Below are 16,821 nucleotides of genomic sequence, written 5' to 3'. Positions count from 1 at the left end.
TCACCCATGTTCCCTTAACTTGGAATCCTTCATTCTCTATAATTTCAAGGTTGCAATAAAGAACTCTCTGGAACTACTTGAAATGTAAGGTGGGTCTCCTGATGGAAGAAGTCTATGGCAGAAGTGTGGTATTTTTCTACCATATGGTACTGTCATGTTTTTAGTGTACCAGAAAAAAGTAATCTGGAGTATTTTATTTATCCCATCAGCTGAACTTAAGGAAGGGACAAAAACAAATTAACAGCTTGATATGGTTTTAAACAGCTAGAATTCCAGCTGTTAGTGCAATAAAAGAACTTACACAATAACCATGTAATAGGGAATCACTGCAGGCATAGATAAATAACACAATGAGGAAATGCTTATTTTGTGTAGTCCCAGAGCCCCCTTTGAACATGAGAAAGAATCCTGTGATCACTCAGATGCTTCAATTTAGAACATCTTCAGGAGTCTTTGGAGAAGTCACTGTGCTTTAGATCTTACCTGGGTGTACTTTGTTTCCAAGGGTTATTATAACAAATGACCACTAACTGGGTGTCTTAGTCCAGTAAAGGTTTATTTGCTGTTAGTTTTGGAAGGTTAAAGTCTGACAAGAAGGTATAACTAGGGAGGGAAAATCTGCTTCATGCCTTGGTCTTCACTTCTGTTCCTGTCAGTCTTTGGCTTAGAGCCACAGTCCTCCATTCTCTGCCCGCTTCTGTGCCACAGTGTTCTTTCTCTGTGTTCACCTTTTCTGTTTTTGACAAGGATATTTGTCGTGCTGGATTAAATGCCTATTCTACTCCAAAATGACCTCATCTTAACTACATTCCCAAAGGAGCTTACCTTCTGAGGTTCTGGGAAGGACATAGATTTGAAACAGACTATTTAATGTGGCATAGAAAGTTTCTGACATGAGCAAACAGTGGCTTCTGTCTTTGGGAAGTCACAGTTCCTGGTGTTGTTGAGGAAATGGGCACTAGAAGCTGATGCAAGATGATGTGTTCAAGTGGTGGTGGCTACAGAATACTATGCCCATGTGGAGTCAGTGATTGGTTGTGACTGCTGGGTAGTCATGGAAATCTGCAGTATTGAGGGAGTAATAAGTCTAAAGAATAGTTAATAGGCTTCCCAGCAGAAATTGGAAAGCTGTATAGAAATAGGAAAGACTGATGACCCCGTCTGAACAGGCACAGTGGTACACTTTTGCATCCTCCATGTGACATGTTTGAGACAGCTGAAGTGTGTTGATGGAGGGTAGCAGGAGTTTTGAGTGATGGTTGCATACCTGGTGGGAGAAGGCAGGGGGAGTGAAGTAAGAAGGAGGTAAAACGGATGATGAGCCAGCCCCTCACAGTTCACCTCCATGGATGAATGACAGTGAAAATGTTCTGGGGGCTCTGTGGAAGGAGTGGGAGTGGGCAGAGAGGCTGCTTAGCCATCCCTTCAGGGGACTCTGCAGACATGGCTGAACTCAGAAAAGTTGGACTAAGTGTTAGACTAGCTATGTTCCTTCTCTACTGTCCAGTTCTGTAATTATTTTAAAAATTTTTATTTAATAGAGTACTCACATCAGCTGCTTCACTGCTCAAATGCTGGCTAACAACCAGAGTTGGGCCAAAGCCAGGACCACAATTCAGGTCTGCCACATGAGTACAGAAACTTAGTTCTGTGGGCCACTGCTGTTGCGTCAGGCTGTGGAATGTGGGTATCTTAACTGCTAGTCTGAGCACCTGCTCACCGTTCTGTGGCTGTTGGGTTGGCAATATCTGTTCACTAATTATATCCTGTCTCTCTAACTAGTTACTACACTATCACTTCCTCTCTCCTTTCCTCTTTATGAGTGCTTTTTGCATGCCAGGCACTGGGGATACCCCAATGAAAAAGACCAAGTTGGTGTCTTTTTCATCTCCTCCTATTAGTATCAGCACACAAAAGACATAATAGATTCTCCAGGAATGCTATTTTGAATTGCATATGAGTGAGGAAAAATGACAAGGTAGTTCCCTCCTGGGTGTTAAGCCCTGCTTCACAGTGGAACTACTTTAAAAGATGATTGCAGAAACTTCCCTACGAGGAGTGGAGAGTAGGTGGCTGCCTACAAGGCGTTTGATTTCTGAGTCATCAGAAAGACTCCTTTGCCTCCCAAAATATCTCCTTTATCTAGGCTGTGGTTACTTTTGATTCCACTGTTGGAGATTGGCTTCCTAAGGTTTTCTCCTTTTGTTAGGATGCGAAAACCCTGTGATGAGACAGTACTCATTTCCCTCCCCCCACTGCCCCATCAGTCTGTTGCACCTTAATCTGAGGCCATGCCTTAGCCCTTTGTGCACAGCAGGTGACTGAGAGAAGCTTGTGGAGGGAAAAGATACCCAAGGGAAAAATACTGGACAGTCCAGAGATAACCTAGGTCAAAGTTAACCATTCGGATGAGGTTGAGCTGGGGATGTGTTCCCTTGGCCTAGAAAATCCATTTCAAAGAAATTATTTATTTGAACAGCAGTTTGAGAGATTGATCTTCCATTGGCTGGGTTGCTCTCCAATGTCTGCAGTAGCCTGTGGCTGGGCCAGGAGCTTCATCCATGCATGGGTGACAGGGACCAAGGACTTCAGTTGTCTTCAGTTGCTTTTCCAGGTGCATTAGCAGGGAAGCTGGATTGAAGCCAGGTGGGACAGCTGAAACTTGGACTTGCACTCATGAATCTCACCCCTCTCATCTTCAGCCCATCACAATAATTTGAGTTACAACCTGATCTGTGGTCTGTGTAGACAAGACACTGCTGCACATGTGGTTTTTGTGTTCAGGTGGCAGGTTTCTGCCAGGAAAGACCCATGCTGACTACTGTGACAGATGTCCCACAGACTCTCAGTGGCTGCTTCCTCGTTCATTCTACAACACAATTCAAGTTGACTTGTGAGGTGGGACTTAGGGGTGTGTGTTCCACAGAGTCCCTCAGGTACCCAGACTCGTCCATATGGTAGATTCTGGTCGTTTAACACATGGTCACAAGGTCACACTAGTCTCATATGGAAGGCATGCCTAGAGAGGGTGAAAGCATGTTGAAGGTGGACTATGGAGGCCAGAAACTGACAGTTTTGTCTCATTCCGTCGACTGGAACTCTTCTTAGGACCCCCACCATGTGGAAGAAGTCTGGGAAATTGACTTGAGCTGTGTGCATGGGGAGAGGAAACGGCCCTGGTGTTTCCCAACACACTCATCAGAATGCATTTTTACATTTTAGAATTTTCCTTCTGTCTGGCATAACTTGTCCCTTGGGTGGGGGTGGCATTAAAGGGACAATGAGTAAGAGAGTTAGCAGTGACCTGGAAACTTCTAGTGTCTAGAAGAGTGAAGAGCCATTCAGTCTTACTTGTTAAAAGCTATCAGCCTTTCTTGGAATTTTGCTCTGTCAGGAAGATGAAGTCTTGGTTCAAAGAAATCTTTGTTTTGTTAGCTTTTCCTACTTCATTTAAAAGCAAACAGATGAAAATTTCCCTTGTATACATCCTGGAACTAAGAACAGGAATGATGGAATTTTGCGTCTTTTGGCTTCATGAATGAATTTTAGTTTCCTTTGGAGATGGAAAGTGTGGTGGTATTTGGAGATGATCCGGAGAGTATAGTGCCCCTGCTTTCTTGTCTGGATAAGGAACTAAGAGGCAATTGATTGGTTCCAATTAATATCAAGTTAGTGACTGCTATGGGTCCAAGACCCCCTTTTCTTGCTTTCACTCTGGCTTTCTTTCCACTATCACAGTGCCGTTCCTTAGAGAACTGCTATTTGGTGAACTGGCCTGGCTTGGTGAGGCTGGTGAACCCTAGCGATCTCAGAGCTTCCTTCTAGTGTTCAGCTTTTGCTCCTGATGATGGTTACATAGATAGAATTGAACTGAATGAGAGCTCTTCAAAAAGTTTTTGGAAAATGCATATTATGGAAAAATGCACAGATTTAAAAACTTCTTTTGGAACTAAAATAAGCTGCTTTTAATTCCATTTTTACTTCATACCTGAGTGTAATCCCTGCCCTGATATGAATTTCCAAAAGGCTGTGTTATTTCTAACTTTCATGAAAAAAAAAAAACAACCAGAATCTTTACTCTTTATTTTTTCAGTGATTTCTTTAATTGATTTCTATTTTTAACTGTTTTTCAATGCATTTTAAGTGGGTGAAATAATTTTAATTATAGATACATGTAAGTGTACCAAAAATGTATTCTGATGTGACAAAAATTGCCTGTCATTCTACAGTATGATAATGCAGGAAGAATCACTATTGATCTTTGAGGGCTTCTTGGGTATTTCAACATACATACACAAGGGTGCTTTAAACAGTTCATGTAGCAATGGAATTAAGATAACTTTATTTTGTTGTGAAAACTTGGATCCATTCATATAGAAGGTTTCCAAAAAGCTCATGGAAAATGGGTAACATGAAAAAAACCATGCATGGATTTCAAAATTTTTTGCACTACAATGAACTTTTAATTCTAGTTTACCATGAATCTTTAAAGGTACCCTTGTAGAACCGTACACAAAACAATGACAGTGGACTGTTACCCAGTAGTATGCAATGCAAAAATACATATTATGCAACTCTTAAAGTCTTTTTTACATATTATACAATATGAAATATTAAGCCATCAAGATTTGTTTAGAAATAGGTAATGATCTAGAAATGATACATGAATGGATTTCAGAAAGTTCATGAAAAACATGCACCAGGAGAAGCCATGCATGCATTTCAAAATCTTGCTTTACTTTCATTTTCTGTGGACTTTTTGACATATCCTTGTATTTTGTATACTTTCGCACAATATTACAATTTAGTCTTGTTCACTTATCTATTTTATAATGGTGATGGAAAAAGTTAATGGAAATCTCCTTTCCATCCATCATGAAATAAAATTCTAGCTTTATACTCTTAAGGGTTGTATAATATTGCATCCTATAGAAATGTGCTATGCTTGAAATAGTGGGCCAGGAAGGCAGAAAGGAAGGAGTAAAACCCTTGGTTCTTGGCCCTGATCCTGAGTTCCTCTTCTCCCAGGGAATCAGCAGCCTGTTCAGTTCTCTGAAAGTTGTGCGGCTGCTCCGTCTCGGGCGAGTGGCCCGTAAGCTGGATCACTACATTGAGTATGGAGCTGCAGTGCTGGTCCTGCTGGTGTGTGTGTTTGGGCTGGCTGCACACTGGATGGCCTGCATCTGGTACAGCATCGGGGACTATGAGATCTTCGATGAAGACACCAAGACGATCCGCAACAACAGCTGGCTCTACCAACTGGCGATGGACATTGGCACCCCTTACCAGTTCAATGGGTCTGGCTCAGGGAAGTGGGAAGGTGGTCCCAGCAAGAATTCCGTCTACATCTCCTCACTGTATTTCACCATGACCAGCCTCACCAGTGTGGGCTTTGGGAACATCGCCCCATCCACAGACATCGAGAAGATCTTTGCAGTAGCCATCATGATGATCGGCTGTAAGTACACTGGCGCTGGGGGCGGGTGGTGAGGGGCACATTGGTGGGCCATCGCAACATTGTGCAAATGGGGCATCAACTACTGGCCAACAGGACCAAGTGTGTAAGACAAATCTTACAGGGCAGATTTTGTATTTTAAAGACAAACTTTGCAATCTTCCTGGAAGTGGAAACAGCTTGGGCTTGGCACAAAAAGCTTTTGAGACTACAAAAGGGCTTGAAACAGAAGACTATCCATAATTCTGCCTTGTCGAGATAATTGCTATCTCTGGTGCCTTCCCATGCACTTTTTTTTTAATAATCTTACATAGTTGATTAGGGCACAAAGGGTCAAGGGCTACAGGAAAGTGGACAAGAGCATTGTTTCCACACTAGTATCATTTTTTTCCCCCTGGATCTGCGGTCAGGAGAGAAACAAAGGGAGAAGCTCCACCCAGCCTCCCACCCATCCTAGGTCCCCGACGTGGGGCACGCTCCGAGCATCCTGCTCAAGCAGTTTTGATAGTTCAACTGTCCTGAATTGTTGCAGATCTTGCCGTTCCAGGCACGATGAAATCTATTCAGAATCCACTGGCTGACATGGTTGGTGTTCTGAGACCAGCAGTTCAGTTGGAGGGATCTCCAAAGAAACTTCATGCAGACTATTTTTGATGAAGATTTGAGCATATTCAGGTTTTTACAAAGTTATAATTTAATTGTACTGCACATATAGCTCATCAAACTGCTCATAGGCTAGTGAATTGTGTTGTTTTCATGTCAGCATTTTTTTTTTTTACTAAAATGTTGAAGATATATCATCTGATGTTTTGATATGAAGGTACTTCAAAAAATTCATGGAAAATGAAATTAAAACGCACAATTGATTTGGTGCAGAATTTTTGAAATTAATGTTTAGTTTTTCAAAATGTGAATTTCCATGAACATACTCTCATAGGTATCTATAGTGAAATCTTTTCTATAGTGAAGCAAATTAACAAATCTTTCTTCACACGGTTACCTTTTTATTTTAGAAAGAGCAATTGAAATCTTATAACTTACAATAGTTGCTTTGAGTGATCCTGCTACATGTCTTTTTAAATATAGCTGTAGATCTATACAGTACAGTACATGGGAGAAAAGATATAGGAAAAAATTTTAAAACTTTAATTATCGATTATATGTCAAAATGGTAGTGTTTCTGACTAGTGGGTTAAAAATTCTTTTGCAATTAGTCTGTTTCTTTTTCCTTCTAAATCTTCTGTTGGACAATGATCATTATTTTTTTTTTAAAGATTTATTTTATTTTTTTATTACAAAGTCAGATATACTGAGAGGAGGAGAGACAGAGAGGAAGTGGAGCTGCCGGGATTAGAACCAGCGGCAATATGGGATCAAGGCGAGGACCTTAGCCACTAGGCCACGCTGCCAAGCCCAATGATCATTATTTTTGATGTCTACCAGTTGAGAAAAATTTCCGAATTAAAAATAGAAAAAGATAAGGGTCTTACTCAGTTGAGAAGGAGTCGTTATTGGATAACTTAGGTAGAGTTTTAAAATAACTCTAATTCTTGAGGGAGACCCTTAAACCAAACTCATTTACCAACTACCCCATGGGTTGCTGTTACTGTTGCGGAATTCACTGTAGCATTTGGCTGCACACAATGGGACTTTCCTTTGTTAAAAGGAGTCAGAGGGGATGAGTGGATCTAAAAGGCCTGAAAAAGAAGGTGAGCTCGAACAGACTGTCATTGAAGTGCCAAGGTACTCTGTTGGCATGTCACTGGCCAATTGTGACATGGGGGCAGTGCTCTGACAGCGTCTCTTGAGACTGTTCTGCACGAAGACTCTTGGACTGTGGCACCTGCAGACAAGAACTCTGTGTCTGCTTGGTATGCTCCTTCAGGGTGGGGATTTGAATTCACCATTGTCACAAATAACAGGAGCAGCAGCTGGTCTGACAGAGGCAACATCTTGCTCTGTGTGTGGGTTTCGTCACCCCAAATTGTCACACTCCTGGTTTGCCACCTCCCTTTTTGCAACTGCCTCCTCAAAGCTGAGGAGGCTGTTGTCTGCAAGCGCTCCCTGCAGGCAGAGTTTGCCTGAGAGTACTTGCAAAATATGTCAAGGAGGGTAATGGACTGGGGAGGTGTGTGCCAATGCAGCTTTTCGTTTGCTCTTCTCTTTAAAATGGGTTTTAATCGAGATGATTGCTGGGCCCTGGGAAGCAGTGTTAAGGAGCTGTGGGGGGTTAATTGGTTTAGCTTAATTAGAACTTGAGGTGCTTTTCCAGAACAGGATTTACAACCTTTGCTCTTCTAGAGCTGTTTCTCCTCTATCAGTGCACCTGTGCGCTAGGCTGGACTTGTGATAGTTCTCTGAATCTTGGGACTCCTAATCAGAGACCAGAGGTGCTGTGCTTGGGATTCAACTCCTTCTCGGCTGAGATACTCACACAGGCTTTGCTGAGAGGAGACCAGCTAGACCAGTTAGGCACCATGTCAAGGACTCTCCAAAGTTTTTTTAAATATGAAGAAATTTCTCTGCAACTTCTTGGAAAGAAAGAACAGATGGTATATAGTAAGGATAAGTAATTTTCCCCAAAACTACTTTTCAATGGAGGGTACAATTTCCTGGGTGTAGTCTCCAAGGAAAATCTTAGTTATTACTGCCTCTTTTCTCTTCTACATTCTCAGAATCTCTTAATGTTTCTATTTGGTTTTTTAAAGAATGTAATAAGCAGGTGTAATAAGTAGTAGGCAGCTTAGTGTGATAACTCCATTAAGCAAGTCCATTAACACCGTTTCCTAAATGCCTGTTATTTGCCAGCCACTGCTTCTAACAACATTATGTTATAATAAGGTGTTAATGTTAGAGGTTACTATTTCTGGTTTATAAGTGAGTGCAGACTCAAGGATGTGAACTCTGTCTCCCAAGAATGCAGGGCTGGCAGACAGGACAGACAGGATTCATGTAAAGGTCTCCTACTCCTGGCAGGTCTGACCCAGGCAGGCTCCCTGAACACACATATCCCAACAAGTTGGAAATTCTCTCTGCGAACTTCTGCCAGTCAGGACTTCTGCAATGGAAACGTTTTCTGTGCTTGTGTTGTTGTTATCGTTTTAATTTCAGAACAAGGTTATAGTGTAGACTCAGAGGACAGGGTGCATAGGAAACCATCCATTTTTTTTTTCGGAACTTGTCACTTCTACTTACAACTACTCCACTTCCTGGGTGACACCTATCTGACAAATTCTTGTGCTAACAAGCAAGGCACTGCACTCTGCTCTGGATAACCCGGTGGTAATTATCCTTGTGAACCCAAATTGTGAACATCCTTTGAGGGCAACACTGTGGGCTTACTGGGTCTCCTTTTACCTTGCTTTGTTTTTTGATACGGTCACACACTCCCTTCGTTTCTGGAGGGCTCAGGGCTTGGGCTGATCCCAACAGTGGGATCTCTGGAAATGGGCATGGTAGCTGCATTTGTGTCCAGGGATCAGGGCTGCCTCTTTCCCAGATCATGCTGGCAGTGGGGCCTGATGTTCTTTTAGGGAGTCAAACACGCAAAATGAGTGTGAATGGGGAATGGTTGAATTGGGATTTTTTTTCTCTCTGCGTTGAATCTGATATGACTTGGTAGCAGGCAGCCTTGGCTCTTCTGTTGCTATGTGTGAGCTGTAATACATATCATCTAGGCTTTGTCTTGACTCTGAGCTCCAAGTTTCTCATTACAGCTCGGCTGATTCCCCTGAGGGAAGCAGGAAAGCTAAACATTTTCCAGCTATCTCACCTTTCTCAGGGTTGATGAAGAATTACGTTAGGAAGGAATGAAAACTGATGGCTAAAGTGAGTTTTTGTGCTTAGCTGTGTGTTTTGGTCATCTACAATGTCCCCAGATACCTGGATTTTGCATCTAACTTGTGTTCTGGGGTCTTGGCCTGAACTGGAGCAAGCCAGCCCCTGCCTTCCTGTCCCTATTGGGGTCTCCCGTCCCGCGGAAGAAATCACCCGACACTCCAGGCTGTGTTTTAAGAGGCACTTGATTCTTCCAGCCAGTGGACTCGACTTCTTCCTCTCTAGCCTTCCTCCTGTTTTTCTTCCCGTTTCTCTCTGCTTCATTCCCCAGTCTGCTCGTCGCCCCCCAGTCTTCTTCTGTCTGTCCGTCCCAGTCGTGCCCTGTCCTCCATCTTCGTCCATCCGTCCGTCTGTCTGTCTTGGTCCAGTTTTTCCGGCTGCTTAAATATCGCTCTTCCCGGGCCCGGCAGCGTGGCCTAGCGGCTAAAGTCCTTGCCTTGAAAGCCCTGGGATCCCATATGGGCGCCGGTTCTAATCCCAGCAGCTCCACTTCCCATCCAGCTCCCTGCTTGTGTCCCGGGAAAGCAGTCGAGGACGGCCCAATGCATTTGGGACCCTGCACCAGCGTGGGAGACCCGGAAGAGGTTCCAGGTTCCTGGCTTCGGATCGGCGCGCATCAGCCCGTTGTGGCTCACTTGGGGAGTGAATCATCGGATGGAAGATCTTCCTCTCTGTCTCTCCTCCTCTGTGTATATCTGGCTGTAATAAAATGAATAAAATCTTAAAAAAATATATCGCTCTTCCCCAATCCCCTTTTTCCCGTGGGTCCACTGGGTGCTTCCTGATTGGCCAGGCCCTGGAGAGGAGGCAAATCTGCCTCACCTGCGACCTCCTGGCCAGGCCTGAAGAGGAGCGCAAATTTGCCTCACGTGTGACCTACCTTTCTGCTGCCGTCCCTCATATGCATGGAGTCAGCTCCCCACACCTGCCCACCTCACAGAGGTCTTCGGTAGCACCCTGCTAGGACTCACTTCAGCATGTGGTGAGGGGACTCACTTACATTAAAAATTGATTTATTTCAATGCAGATCGACAGGAATGGAGGGAGACAGATTGTTCATCTACTGCTTCACTTCCTAAATGATTGCAGTAACTCAGGCTGTGCCAGGCCAAAGCCAGTGACTCAAGCACTTGGACCATCATGTGCTGCCTTCCCAGGCTTGTCAACTGGGAACTGTATCTTGAAGTGCAGTAGCCAGGACTGGAACTGGTAGCTCAGTAGAGGCCACCCATAGCAAACAGTAATTAACCTACTCCCCAACAATGCCAGGATTGCCTTTTTGCACATCCTTTTGATGGTGAAAGAAGCACCAGGTCACAACAGTCCTCTGGTACTTGAGGGAGGGTGTCTCCTACCTGACAGGAGCAGACTGAGGGAGTGCCCTAAGGTTAGATGCTGAGGGTTTGGAGGCCTCTGCTATAGACCATGTTCCCAATGAATCTGGTGGTTGGGGAGACAGGTGAGGACCTGAGAAGCAGGCCCTGCTAGTGCCCCAGCTGGTGACAGTGGCCTGAAAGTGCTATCTCCCCTATGGCTGAACCTTGTCCTAGCATCTGACAGAACCTCTTAGGGGAGGAAGGCATGTCTGGGGAAGTGCTCCTTTTAGCCGGGAGGTTCTTGGTCTCAGCTGGGGACACAGCTTGCGCTGTGGTACCTTCCGTAGGAGTGTAATTGTGCAGAAACATTTCCCATTTTCTAAATCGGGGCTTGCACTTTGCTGCTTCTTTGCTCTTAATGTCACTGCTGTCATCTTGTCATTTTCAAAGTAAGCCATGTTCATTCCCTTTTTGTCTGATAATGGCAGGGGTTCCAGACATGGGACTTCTGTTGCAGACTCTCCACTCCCAAGCCTCTCAGGTGGCCTCCCCCCTTGGCAATGCACAGCACCCATGTTTTGGAATTCATTGTTTCTTGTGGTCCTCCACATCAGCTCCTCAAAACCCCAGCTGAATGCCAATGCCTTAGGGATTGTGGCTTCTGTTTAGTTCTGCATGGCTCCTCCTTCCAGCTGTGCTGTACTGGACCCTGTTCTGCTCAAGGCTTCAGATGAGCAGCTCAGCTGGGTCCACCCCCTCGTTGTTTCCTTGTGTCACTTGCTTGCCTGTTAATCTGCATTCCCTGGACATGTGACCCTACTACCTAACCCTCTTTTAGCCTAGCAGTGTGTTGTGGCTTCCTTTCAGCTTGGATTGTCATTTACATTTGAATATGGGCCCCTCTTATACAGCTTTAGTCTCTCATTTCTGTTTGATTTGTGCTGAATAGCACTTTTTGAATTTGAACCAATATGCTGGTTTTTTTTTTCTCCCAAAATGATGAGGGTCACAACTCCCAAGAGGCTGTAGATACACCCTTAGAGGACTTCAAACACACAGTGGACTCTTAGTCAATACTGACTTGCTGAATCTGAATGATCAAGAAGGCCCTGGGATTTTGAAAGGGGTCTGAAGCACTATTGACAAAGCTGCTGTAGTGTAGAAAATGGGTTTGTTGGTGGAGAGAGACCCAAAGTATGTTTCCTAAAAGTTTAGGCTTGATCTGGCTATTCTGCAGTCATCAGCCAGCCAAACTCCTCTGCCGTATTCAACATATGACTTCCATATTGGGATTCCATATGCCTCTTCCAGTCTCAGCCTTATGTTCTTTTTTCCAGGAAAGTAGAAAGAAGGGGAAGGGGGCGGGGAGGTTGGCCACACTGCTTCCCTTGAAGAACAAACCTAGAGCATTGCCCATGTTGTTTTTGTTCTTGGCACATTAGTTCTTGCAAGTCTGGCCACATTTAGCCAGGGGGTGCTGAGAAATAAAATGTATTCTAGATGGTCATGTGCCTAGACAGGTGCACCAGAGTTGGCATAGTGCTGGGTATGCTCATGACAACAAGAGGTCACATGGCAAAGCGGGACACCAGAAAGCAGGGAGGGGTCAGTCTTGCTGTAACAACTTGCTCTTGGAGAACTGAGTGGAGTTTAAGGAAGCTACATCATTCCTTCCAGGATGTGATCACCTTCAGTAACCTAGTCAACGCATTTTGGCACTACACACTGGGGTTCAAGTTCTCAGCATATGAATTCTGAGTGACGTGCTCGAACCATAGGAGGAGCTGAGAGCCTCACCTGACAATCTGTTGGTGGATGAGAAACTGTAAGACGATCTAGGATAGCTCTTTGAAAAAGTTGAAAAGGTTACAGTGTCATGATCTTAGTGTTTAATGACGGCGATTGATTCTTGTTCTTTGCAGTTAATGTTTTCTTTCTCAATCTTAGGAAAAAGAAAACGCAAATGACTTCTCCCTGCTTAGAGGCATGGGGGTTGCTGTTTCACTCCATCTTTGCTTGATTTTTATTTTGGAAAATCGGACAGTGCTCAGGATGCTCTGGGAGGAATAATCATTTCTCACTCACTCTTTGAGGTCTTTTCTAGCTGGCAGATGAGCTTGTTTCTCTTCTGAACATGATGGCGTATAAAGTTTTGCCTGCCTTACACTTACACACTTCAGTTGTGTGTTGACATCTTCGACCCAACTTGAGACCACTTCCTGACTTCTGCATCTGTTTCTCCTTCCTCCAGCTGGTTGCTTCCCCTCTGTCCTCAGTTCTTAGTTTGGGCTACTCGATTGTCCTTGCTTTATACTGCTCTTTGCGTATTCTTAGTATCTTAGATCCATCTTGTGCACCTACCGTGTGTTTTTCAGTTCGGCTGGGTCTTGAAGCTTCCACTGGGCACAGCCTGCGAGTCTCCCTGCTCTGCCTTGTCTCTATTGTGCTTGGGCTCATGCTGCTGGCATATGGAAAGACAGCAGCCTTTGAAGCTGGTTTGTAATGACTTCCAGGCCCACCTTGAGCCTTGACAGATACTTTGGCCTTTGGTAGTTCCTCACATGAAAGTGGAGAAACCATTTGTGAATGGAAAGGCAAAATGATTGAAAGTACCTGACATAGTGCTGCTCAGTGGGGGTATTCAGACAACAGTGACTCACTCTCTGAACTTTGTTTCCCCTTCATAGAGCATGTCTGTAGGATGAAGCAGACAGATCCTTCTCAACCATTTGCTGGTCCTTTGGGTATACTTAAAGAGGGTTTGAACTTGCATAAAAAAATATTAGGTGTGTTGCAATGTTTTATGTACAGGTTATTAAATACAGGCACCTCTCAATATGTTCTTGCATTAAAGATACAAGGTTTCATTTGTAAACTGGCTCCCAACAGATGTTGTGGCACAGGTGCTTAAGCCATCACTTGGGATGTCCACATCTCCTATTGATGTATTTGGGATTGAGTTTTACCTCTGCTCATGCCCCAAGTTCCTACTAGTATGCCTGAGAGGCAGGCAGCACATGCCACCCATATGGGAGATCCAGATGGAGTTCTTGGCTCTGGACTCTGGCTTGATTCGTTGGCATTTGAGGGTATTGAACCAATGAATGAGGTATCTATTTCTGCTTCCCAAATAAGTAAAGCTTAAAAACAATTGGCCTGGGACTGGTGTTACACTGCAGTGTGTTAAGCTGCTGCCTGTGATGCTGGCATCTCATGAGTACTGGTTTGAGCCCTGAGTACTCTACTTCCGACTCAGTTCCTCACTAATGCACCTGGGAAAGAAGTGGAATGTGAACCAAGGACTTAGGTTCCTGCCACCCACGTAGAGAGCCTCAGTTGGAGTTTCTGGCTCTTGGCTTCAGCCTGGCCCATCTCAGGCCTTTGTTATCTTTGTCACCATTTGAAGAGTGAGCCAGTACATGGAAGAGCTCTCCCTCTTAGTCTTTGCCTTTTAAGTAAATAAATATGATCTTAAGAAGAGGAGTTGGCCTGACTGCAGAGCAGTCAGATGCCTGTAAATGAGAAGTGATTGGGCTGGAATTGGGGCTGCGTTCTGATCAGAAGTGATTTCTAGTATTGGGGGTGCCTCCCAGGCATCAGTGTTCAAGCCTGGCAGGGCAGGGGGCTGAGAGCAGCAAAGGAGGTCCTTCTGCAGCAGAGGAAGAGTGTCTAGGAAGAGCCAGGCATTGAGCACCTGAGATGCACCAGCTGTTCTGCTGGGAATGTGTCACTGACCCATATCCCCCATGCTGTGCTTTCTTATCCCTGTATTACAAATAGGAAAACTGAGGCTCAAAGACCCCAGTAACTTGCCCTAGGTTATGGTATAACAGGTGGTTGACCTGAGTGTGACCCCGGTTTCTCTGGTAACAAAGTCTTTCCCTTTGCCTAAAAATGCGTTTCCGTCTAAATGGAAACTGTTGTGTGGAAAGGTTGCTATAATTCAACCTTTCATTTCTGTTTGGATCCTGTGTCCATTGTATCCTTTGATTCTCACAACTCCTAGGGCCTGGAGCTGTAGTCTAGTGGCTAAAGTCCTCACCTTGCACGTGCCGCGATCCTATAAGGGTGCCAGTTCTGCTTCCCATCCAGCTCCCTGCTTGTGGTCTGGGAGAGCAGTCGAGGATGGCCCAATGCCATGGGACCCTGCATCTGCGTAGGAGACCTAAAAGAGGCTCCTGGCTCCTGGTTTTGGATTGGTGCAGCTCTGGCCATTGTGGCTGCTTGGGGAGTGAATCAACGGACAGAAGATCTTCATCTCTGTCTCTCCTCCTCTCTGTATATATGACTTTTTAAGTAAAAAAAAAAAATCGCAATTCCTCAGGCACAGATCTTGGTGTCTCCGTGTCATGGACGAGGAAGCTGTGGAAAGAACCTTGCCAGAGGCCTCACAGTTGATGACCAGCCTTAGTGGGTCATGCAGGTAGTGAGAAGTGGAGCTGGACTCATCCCTCAAGCCCAGAACTGCCCTCACCCTGCAGATCACCGTGCGGCAGTCAGAGCTGGTAGCCAGAGCCCAAGTTCTGCTAGTGGATGGTGCTGACTGGTCTCTTTATCAGGTGTCCCCGGAGTTTGAAGAGGAAGGGATCAAAGTGGGCACTGAGTAGGTAAGGCCTCAGTTCTGCTTTCAGCCAAGGAACTTGATCCCTTGATGCACATTCTCCCTTCTCCCGCTGCTTCTTGTCAAGCATTCATCGCAACTCTCATCCCCTGGTCCTGACAAGTGTAGACACCCAGAAAGAATTTGCACAAAGAAGAATTTTCCTTTTCTTCAAAATTAGTGGGAGGAAAAAGCCCATCAGGGATTTAGTTTCTAAGAATATACAAGTGAGTGTGGTTTCTGAGACTAATGTTAGATTTATCTGCCATTCCCTAGGACCTCAACCAGTTGATGGTTTCCCTGAGTATATCTGTGTTTGCTTGAGTGCCCACCATGTACCAGACACTGTGAGGACTGACAATAAACACTGCACATGGTACATGCAGCTTGCCATTTCCATTACTTGTAGTGGGACAGGGGAAACCTAATGAGTAAGTGGGTGAGGGATCATGGGCAGGAGTCTGTCTCCAAGATCGGTCATGAAGTGTAGAGCCTACAGGTGAGGAAAGAACCCTGGGCCACGCACCAACGGCCTTCCTAAGGGGAGGCACATTGCTTGTGTTTATAGCTTTCTCTGCAACTAGACTTCTAGCTGTCCTAGGCCAAAGGCCATGGGAGCCAATTCTGTTGCTGGTCTACAGGTCTACAGAATGCTCAGTAAATACTGAATGATTGAAAGAAAGGAAGAAATAAAAAACAGCATCCTCTCCTCCATTTGCTTATAATCCTAGGCTGGCAAACACAGATGCAGACAGGAGAGAGCAAATGAAGCTAGAAAGTACCAAGTGTGCATGGAGTGAACTTCCAGGCTTATGCTATAACATGGGGGGGGGGTAAGGCAGTGCAAATACAGGGAAACTTTGCTTAGCCAGGGAATGGAGGATAGGAGTCATGTCACTTGTAAAGAAAGAGAAGGAAGAAGAATATTATGATGGGCGATTGAACATATATTGCAAGCAGAGCATGTCATACATATTCCCCAACTCTCCTAAAACCCCTGTGGCATGAGTGTTAGCTTCTCTGGTGTATAGGAGCCTCTGAGAAGCTGGTTGTCTTCTCCTGGTTCAACTACTTGTGACTGATGGAGCAGGAGAATGCAAACCACCATGTTTGATCTTCAAGTTCAATGTCTTTTCACTAGTCTGTGCTGCCATCTGGTCACTGAAGGCAGTGAGATGAATGTGGAACAGGCAGGCCTGGGAATGGAAGGCTGCTGAGGAAGCAACCAGCCTCTTAATCGTAGTGATGGTGAGAAGCAGCAAAGATGTACTAATCAGGGAGGACCTGGGTCCCTGCTCTGGCCTCTTGGCTGTCAGTCTCTCAGACTCTTCCTGCACTGGCCCAGAACTTGATAACTATCTCCAGCTGTCTTTCAGGTGCCAACAGGAAGAGCTTGGAGCAGGTAGTAGGTTAATTTGCTGCGTTTGAACACACAGATGTGATTTGTCTTCTGCCTAGACAAGTTGCTAGGAGAAAGTTTTTACCTGGAAGAGACTACAGGCCATGATATTAGGTTGTTTCCAGCAAAGACTTCCCTCTTATCCTAGCTAGCCCCTTTTTGGAATTGATGCCACCCAGAGAAATTACCTAGAAGATGAGAATGCTTATGGGAG

At 44.9% G+C, this 16,821-nt stretch overlaps 1 protein-coding gene across 2 annotated transcripts in view; it reads left to right on the top strand.

The window, feature by feature from the left end:
- KCNH1 (potassium voltage-gated channel subfamily H member 1) overlaps positions 1–16,821 on the top strand; it is a 334,081-nt gene that overhangs the window by 139,321 nt on the left and 177,939 nt on the right. For both annotated transcript variants that reach the window (XM_004578675.2, XM_004578674.2), the window contains exon 7: positions 5,029–5,458. In XM_004578675.2, the coding sequence (XP_004578732.1) occupies positions 5,029–5,458 (430 nt within the window). The remainder of the gene's footprint in view (positions 1–5,028; positions 5,459–16,821) is intronic.

Source organism: Ochotona princeps, chromosome 10 (genome assembly GCF_030435755.1).
Source record: "Ochotona princeps isolate mOchPri1 chromosome 10, mOchPri1.hap1, whole genome shotgun sequence".
Lineage (NCBI taxonomy): Eukaryota > Metazoa > Chordata > Mammalia > Lagomorpha > Ochotonidae > Ochotona > Ochotona princeps.
The sequence above is the reverse complement of the archived record's forward strand: the minus strand, read 5'-3'. Positions and strand labels throughout refer to the sequence as shown.